Source organism: Penaeus monodon, chromosome 12 (assembly GCF_015228065.2).
Source record: "Penaeus monodon isolate SGIC_2016 chromosome 12, NSTDA_Pmon_1, whole genome shotgun sequence".
Taxonomy (NCBI): Eukaryota; Metazoa; Arthropoda; class Malacostraca; order Decapoda; family Penaeidae; genus Penaeus; species Penaeus monodon.
This window is the reverse complement of record NC_051397.1, coordinates 40,158,143-40,167,276: the sequence shown is the minus strand read 5'-3', so window position 1 is coordinate 40,167,276 and position 9,134 is coordinate 40,158,143. Positions and strand designations below refer to the sequence as shown.

The 9,134-nt window shown below is 37.3% G+C and overlaps 1 protein-coding gene across 1 annotated transcript in view; it reads right to left on the bottom strand.

Moving 5' to 3' along the window:
* The window catches only part of LOC119579451, a 53,394-nt gene extending 45,836 nt beyond the window's left edge, over nucleotides 1-7,558 (bottom strand). Inside the window, 3 exon segments of the mRNA XM_037927263.1 lie at nucleotides 1,222-1,312; nucleotides 4,355-4,436; nucleotides 7,417-7,558. Of these exon segments, the coding sequence (XP_037783191.1) occupies nucleotides 1,222-1,312; nucleotides 4,355-4,416 (153 nt within the window). The 5' untranslated portion in view covers nucleotides 4,417-4,436; nucleotides 7,417-7,558.
* Between the last annotated feature and the right edge of the window lie 1,576 nt (nucleotides 7,559-9,134).

The window sequence follows — 9,134 nt, the reverse complement described above, 5'->3', positions numbered from 1 at the left end:
CCAGACGTATATACATATATACATCCTCTCTACCGACCAGTGGCCAGATTTCCTGACTCGGTTTCTCCCACTTCCGTTTATGGCTTTGATCCCATGTGTGAAATGCCCCTGTTGTGGTTATTCGATACAAGTACACAGGGGTATGCACCTGTTTCTTAACTTGGGGGGGCTTGTTAAATCTTTACGAGCTGGGGTGAGGTGGGGTGGATTATACCCCATGTCGGTCTTTGGGGTTTGCGTCGTGTGTTATTATTGTGAAGTTCTCACTCGGATAGCATTCGTGAAGGATTTATTGTAGACAAACTGAAATGTCGTGTGATGTCCAGGTCTTCCCATTCGTATGTATTTGTAAATTCAGATTATTAACATCACTTTTATTTTGTTTCTCTGTTTGTTTGATTGCTTTTTTTTCTCTAAACCTTTATGTCAATTTTTTGTCTGACGTATTTAGTTGTTTATTCCCTAAACCTTTGTGTCCACTTTTGCATGATAATGTGACCTGAAGATCTCACCAATTTGTGTGTGTTTTTTATGCGGGCGAATATCACCTTCGTGTCACATGGTGAAAATTCTCCAATGCTAATCAGCGAGACTCACGGGCAGAAAGAGAAAGGTGTGTCTGGTAAATTATCTATCATGCTTAGGGGAAATTAGCTTTGCCAGCGAATACCCACAGACATCATTTTTGAGATCTTTTTTACGGTGACATTGCGCAAAGTACTGACAGTATTGGTGTGAATCGTAGTTATTTACTTACGAAAACTGTGCATCATGTCCGTCATTTTGATCGAGTACATTCCCTGAATTTCTTAAAAGTAGGATCTTCCGTCTTGTTCCTCAGGTTCGGTATATTTTTCATCCATTAAGTTATTTACAAATTTCGAACTTTTCATATTTACACTTTCTAAAACCAAGAATCGACTTTAGAAACTTGGGAAAACGTGAAAGCTGATTGAAAATCACCCCCCAAATTAGCGAAACAACAATAGCACAACCATTCACCCAACCCGACTTTTCAGTACACAGTCCATTCAGGATTCACTACGGCTAGTGACTGTAAAAAACTATCTTTTGGGCCACGCAGGCTCGTGGACAATGGATAAAAACAAAAGCTGACGGGCACGGAAACAAAACAACTCCTGGCAAAGGAAAAAAAACATATATATACACCTACGCCGCGGCACATACAGCCCTGCATTCACCGAAGGACACGATACTTACAAGGGATACGGATCGTCCACTGAGCTGCCCATCCTGGACGCTGTGGGTCTCAAGGGCTGAGTGAACCGAGTGGAGGCTTTTCTTGGAGGATCTGAAAGCATAAGGTTAAAAGATTAGCTGTGCGTCTGTAGAATTAGATTTACCTATATCTACCACTGTATGTACACATTCACAAGTGTCTCTGTCTCTGTCTTTGTCTTTGTCTTTGTCTTTGTCTTTGTCTTTGTCTTTGTCTCTCTCTCTCTCTCTCTCTCTCTCCCTCTCTCTCCCTCTCTCTCCCTCTCTCTCTCTCTCCCTCTCTTCTTCCCCTCTCTTTCCCTCTCTCTTCCCCTCTCCTCCCTCTCTCTCTCTCTCTCCTCTCTTCCCTCTCTCTTCCCCCTCCCTCTCCTCTCCTCCCTCTCCTCCCTCCTCTCCCTCCCTCCCCTCCCTTCCCTCCTCCTCTCTCTCCTCCCTCCCTCCCTCCCTCTCTCCCCTCCTCCCTCCCCCTCTCTCTATATATATACATGTATATATGTACATATATATGTATATATGTATATATACATATATATCTTCCTATAAATTTTTGTATAAGTAGAGGTTTGAACACACACACTGATAGAAAACTGACTTGTGTTTTTCAAATTTTAATAACAGATAAGCACAGCCATAAAAGTCCATGATTTCGACTCTTAGGAGCATCGCAATGGCCCGATATACAAATAAACGTCAAGAAATTCGACTAATACCATCAGCCCTCTTTATAATGTCAGCAATTAACCACGGTTGCTGGCTCTAAGGAGTTTCGAACGGCATCGGAGTTTCGAACTTCTCCCAAAGCATAATTCACAACACTCTCAAAATGACAGTTATTAATTGCATTTCTCAGTTTCCGTGCCCGAACTGCGCCAAACCTCTTATTGGCCTCGACCTCTGCAATAACAGAGGGCATTCACCTCCCTGTGCCCGAGAACGATATATATTTTTTTTTAATACTTTTTTTTGCTGACCTTGGAATAGTTAAATGTGGCGAAGTGGGACATGGGGTTTGTAAAGACTATATGCTTCATTAGGGTTTATGATTATTTTGACCGGGGATATTGATGTAAGAAAGAATAAAAGCGTAATATTAGTGATGGTACTATATGCATATACATTATGACATCACTAAAATAATCACATAAATACAGCGTACATAATTTAGACACATCTCGACGCCGTGGTATCGTATAGGCGGTTTCCATAGATCGCAGGCCAATTTGATTCTCCGTTCATTGAGGTTATTTATCAAACAAAAAACAATGAATTCAGTGTCTTGAAAGAAATATTATTATACCGTTTTCTGGTCCCAGTTCATAGAAGTAATTTTATTAAATCATTTAAAAGAATTTAACTTCATTCATCTCGCCGTTCACTCTTTCGGACGCGGTCACACTGACTTTGACACATTCTTCACAAGAATGCGGATAAACAGCCTCGGGTGTTCACAATACTTATATTATCTTCAGCAAAGGAAATTAACAATTGCCGTTATAGCCAGAAGGATAACAAGCTTCGTAATTACGTACTACACTGGAAATTAAACCTTGTAAAATACCCTTCCGTTTTTTTTTATTATTATTATTATCATTTATCGAATGACACAACGATGAAATACCTTCACGGACTCAGAGGATTAAAAAAAAAACATTATTCAACCAAGTAACTAAGCTCATATGTATAGAAATTTCCATCGGATAATCCCTTCACTTCTAATCTTTTTATTTCCTCGAGTTATTGGAACGTAACTTTTTTTTTAAAACAGGAAGGGCGCGCACCACCATATCTTAAAACGCTTAGAACTTCCTCGTGGGCGGAGAAACCTACGTTATTTCGCTAATCATAGTAATGGAGGAGGAAGCAATCATGGCAAGGGAGCTGAAAATTTGTGCGGGATTTACACACATTAAGGCCTTAATAGAGGTTTTTTATATTAACCTTCGCGATGGCAGTGTCCATTCCTTGCCGGTTTGTTATAGCATGAAATTAAATAGAAAAGCTGGTATGCTGAAAGACACATTCCAGTAAAGGTATATGACAGGTAGAATTTTGTGTGTATCTTATATTGTGCTGATACAGGTCAGAAAGAAAGGAAAAGACAGACAATGTGTATAAATGAATCTATATTGTTATAGAGCTTTCGTATTTTGTTTTACTGAAATTCAATTGTTATAGAACTGTAGTATTTTGTTCTACTGAATTTGTATTGTTACAAAATTGTTGTATTCTCTTTTACAATTTTTAAGGTTTTTTTTGAAGCTTCGTTTATTTGCTGCATTTTGGTTTACTGAATTTGTAAGATTGTACTTTATATCGCTGACGTTTTTTTTCCCTTCCTCTGTTACATTATACTAAGTGACGCGAAGACAAGGTTAATAGAATTGTTGCATTCAGTTAACATCCATCCACAAGGTAACCACGACATGTCTTGGTGTAATACCTGTTCCATTTTACTCAGTAGAAAGTTACTTGTTGAAAATAACACATTTATTAAAAACTGACTACTTTTTAAAGTATTTCTATCAGCGTTTTTCTCGTCAATAAAATGATTCAGATCATAAATGACGTGTTTAAAAAGTCTTAGCATTCACGTATTAATTTATGTGTCATATATCGATATTATATGTATATATTATTTACGTAAATTACAGTATAGAGTCGTAGACAGCCTTACGTTGCTCAAGCCTGGTCTGTCAAATACAGTAAAAAATAATCGTGATACATAATTGAATTTCAGTTTAAGTTTTGAATTTTCGTTCCATATCGTTCTACCTCTCCCTTTCACAGTTACCTCAGACTTACCTTTCACACTTACCTTAAATATCTGCCTTTTGCAATGAATATCGAACTATGCATTTTTTTTATTCTAGTTAACAGTATTCTACCTTTCCCTTCTACACTTACCTTGCCTTACCTTACAATTACCCTAAACCTAACTATTTTGCAATGAATATCTAAATATGAACTTGATTTTTAAATTCTCGTTCAATACTACCTTTACCCCCTTCTTTCAAACTTACCTTAAATGTCTATATTTCGAAATAAATATCTAAATAAGAATTTGAGTCTCGAATTTTCATTCAATATAACTTTCCCTTCCCCCTTTCGCACTTACCTAAGTCCTCGGGATAACTTCTTGAGATTGGATTCACTCAGCCTCGGTGTTGGAGACTCCATACGGAGCGCTCGCTTCAAGTCTGCAAAGAAGGGAGTGGACTGATTAACATGGAGAGACTATGAATTTTTTTATTCGTTTTTTCATCAAGTGGAAACTCTTGTGGATAAGATTAAAGTAGTTTTTACGATGTTTTTTTATGTTATCGAATGGTTGTTGTTGTTTTTTTTACCGTATAGATAAATTCCCTATTACCGTGGCATAATAAAAGTAAAGAATGGTTCTATTTCATCGGTATAATTACGTAGGAATAAAGGGAAGTTATACAGCTTCGGTAATTGCCTGTTTTGTCATTAAATCCTCATCTTTTTGTCTAACGTATCATTACGTTATGCATTTGCTATTGTGTCCCTTTCTCTTAATATTTAAAAAAGATCCGTCCTTTGTCTATAATTCCATTTTTTACTCTCTTCTTCATTCCAGCTCTTGCCTTTTTCTTCCTCCTCTTCTACCTGCACCGCTTTTTTTCCCTCTCCTTCTCCTTTTGACTCTTGGGCATCCTCACGCGTGCATTGTTCTCCTGGGTCCTCTGTGTCCTGTGGTCTATTATGTCCCTAAATCAAGCAAGTCCCTGTGGTCGTCCTCATGCCGGGGCGGGACACGAAAGGCCTTTGTTTCTTCAGGGTGGGGGCGATCCACCAGCCGGCCCTTTTAGAAACGCTTAATGGCTTTGAGCACCTCTACATTATGCGGGGTACCACCGTGTTTTAATCCAGTTAAAGTTTTGTTTTCGTCTGAATAACGACCGGAGTGTGTGCATGTGTGTGTAAGTAGTTTCGGTAATATTCATGAAGGTTTATTCCTTTTGTCACTATTTCATGGTGTTGTACACTTATTATGGACTAAATTTCACTCATGAAAAAAAAAAGTTCATTCCATGTAATGAGGTTCGAGTTTCACAATATTCTTTCCTCTGCACTATGTTTTATTTCGTTTATTCTCCAGTACTTATATTTCGAAACAATGGTCACCCGAAAGAATGTAGGAAGACAGTGCGTGTGTGGTCCCAGACGAAAACCTGTCCGATACGATCATTCCTTTTAAACGATCTAAGACCACGAAATCTTATCGCCCAAGTTCAACGTGAGAGATTTAACTCCCTTTTTTCAGTTATAGTCAGCACCGTATCTATAACGTCGCTGTGGTATTTTCACGCTTGGAACGCTTCTTATTATTTAGAACTTGTTTATATCTACATATCTACATCTTGAAGATCTTAACGTGGTTTCCTGGACGGCGGTTATACTGTTAGTCGAGTGTCATTGTGATCTTACTCAGTACAATGAGAAAAAATATATACCTGGGAATGAAATGACAGAAATAATAAAGCTGGGCCAATGTCACGGCTACCTATGATTACAATAGACTGTCATAGACGCCGATAATCATGGGAGTAATGTCAAGTAAGAGAGGTATAAGGTATTGCAGATATCCGGTAATTATTGTTCGAAAATTAAATATATGTGTAACGTCAACAGGCGGTTAGACGCAATGTTAATCATGAGAGTCGCTGAGTATTGTTTAGGTTTACGAATATCGATTTTATTCTGCAACAGACGTTTATTACAGAGCATTTCGTCGAAGATATTCTGTTTAGACAACACAATGGGATACTTCAGTGTATTGTGCTTCTGTGACTCCTAACAGATGCTGATGTTCACAATGGTTTTCTTACTCATACGTATAATACCATAACAATACAGACCACTGCAGGGATAAATCATGGATACCAAACATAGCTTAATAGTTGAACAGTTATCCATATGCTATCAACAGATAATCAAATTACTATGAACCAAGATGTTGCAGCGAATGCACACTGAAACTCTCTAGATGACAGGGATGCCAGAGAGTTAGTGATTCTATTAAGAAACCGCCGGCTAATCTACGTATCATCTCGCTCAACCTCAAGTGCCACACTGGGGTCTCCACACCAACCAATTTCTGCATGATGAAAGGAGCAAGATCAACGCACTGGATATCGGCAAAACTACGTGTTGATGTTCTATCTCTCTTCATTATCTTGGAAAATTGTGTATATTTCCTCAAAGCCTTTGGATGTGGGTAGTTTTTTTTTCCGTATTTGCAAATTTCTTTAACAAAGGAAAGAAATTCGTGTGGGAAGGATTCCTCCCACAAACTAAGGACTTTCAGGTCATTGTTTTCCATTATTCCCGTCTTCGCAATCGTAAAATAAATGTAAATCTAACTTACTCCGAGGAAGTAGATACCTTCCTGTTACCTCAGGAATAACTAAAATCATAGGGGGTGGTGGTGGTGGGGGGGGAGGGAGGAGGAAGGGGAAAAGAAAAATTTCTCTGCAACTGAACAATAAAACCAGAGAGAGAAAAGTCACCCATTTTGAAGGTGACCTCAGAAATCCGGCTCATGGATCATGGTCATTTTGTATCAGAAAATAAAAGAGTATCCGAAATCTTATCATTGTTGTAAAGAGAAAGTTGCTCTTATGTGGGGTTGCCGTCGCGAACTTGTGGATAAAGAAGAATGGCGGTTTTTTTTCTCAATGGCTGTCGATTCTTCTCGTGGTGTTGTTAGGGAATAGCTAAGCTTTGTGTAGGCATGCAAATAGAGTTAGGAAGACAATGAGTAAATTTCCCGAGCGCTGTTTGAGCCATGCAAGTGATAAGAAGAAGAAAGCACTGAAGATAAGATAAAGATAAACAAACAAAAACACTCGTGTTCTGCTTCTCCCTCTCATTCATTTGGCAAAAAAAAACAAAACAAAAAATTTAAACGTAGAACAAACAATTAAAAGACAGAGGCAAATAAACAAAACCGGTAAACAACATTATAAAATAGATAAGTAAATAAATCAAATAGATATTCAAAAATAAAATAAAATGCATAAATAACGTGAAAACCAAACAAAAAAAACTAATTAAACAAAGAAATAAATACACAAAACAAGCATTCAATAAACACAAATACCTAAATAAAGACGCAAAAATAAACAAAAAAAATAGATATATAAACACATTCACAAGCGAAACTGTCCTCCAGCCAACCTGCCTCTCCATCTCCCACGTACACGTACTTATGCTAATGTGGGATGCATCGCCAAATTCATTAACACAACTCAACGACCAAGGACGACTGAGCAACAGGAAGTCTCGCCAACCACAATATATTCCACAAAATACATTTGCACCTAACATTTACTCCCTCCCCCTCACTCCCCCCTTTTAAGAGAAGACCACCATTAGGAAGCAAATTGGTTGTTTTTCGAGGGGAAACAATCGCTACGTTCGATTTACAGTATGATGATGGATTTTACAATAAGATGGATTCACTATCGTCGTTTTTTTTAGAAGATGGGCGTGTTATAAAGAGGGGAGGTGTGAATATATACAAAGTCCAGAAAGAAATAGAAGTTTGTCTGCAGGAACATTCAAGAACAAGCACATGAAATGCCGTGAATGACGTCAGTTCTTTTTGATATTTATATTTGTTGGTCTCAAGGTCGTCGTCATTATGACGTATTTCTTATCATTTCTCTTGCTACCATTGTTTATTTTATCATTATTATTATTATTTTGTCCTTCTGTTATTATAAATGTCTTTATTTTTGTTATTAATAGCACTGTCATCACCGCCAGTTATTATTAACATCATCATTGCCATCATGAACATTAGCATTATATATGATCGATATCAGCATTATCATTAATATCACTTTCATCATTATCAGAATCATCATTATTACAGCCATTAACATTAGCATTAGTGATAGCAAAACGAATGATGGAAAGAGCAACAGTGAAAGTGGTATTATCAGTATCACTACCAGAACCTTGAAAAGAATAACACCAGAAATACCTCTCCGATATCCTCTAAAACGGACAACAACACAATAGACACGCAAAATAATACAGGGAGACAGATACACTCGTAGAAATCTTTTTTTAATGATCTCTAATACAAACGCACAATATCTGTGTCGCCATTACATCGGGTCAAATATTCGTGCTTTACTTTTGAGGTATGTAATATAAATGTAGTAAATACCATATGGAAAATATTATAAACATTATTTGTTATAACGGTATAAATAATGTACAGTAAATATTATATACAGTAATACTATGTACAGTGACTACTATATACAGTAAATACTGCATACAATAAATACTATATACAGTAAATACTACATACAGAACTTACTATACACAGAACATACTATACACAGAACATACTATACACAGTAAATACACAATAAATAGTATACACAATATATACTACATACAGTAAATACCAGCCTATATACAGTAAATACTATACAACAAATACAATATACACCATACCGAAAATCATACAGTCAGCTACAAAGTCCCAAATCCCACCAAAATCCTCAAATACAATCAGAGACCCATTAAACAACCGCAGCGTTGCCATCGCACCGTCCAAGAATTTCCGTGCTTTGTCCATAAAACGATCCAATAGTTTACGTCACGTGCTCTCCTTCATTCATAAATTGACGAGCTGAGTAAAACGGTCGTGACGTGAATGAATATCGATCCTTCGGAGAAATCTCATGATCTGTTTAGGCTTGATGGAGATTGGTCGTGATTGTGATTGTGGTGGTGATGAGGGTGACAGATTGCGTGAGTGAATTGCCTAGTTATTTGGGGTAAAGTTCAGATCTAAGGTGTCTAAATTGAAGTTGTGGGATGGTAATGCTCTTTTGAACTGTGTATATTAC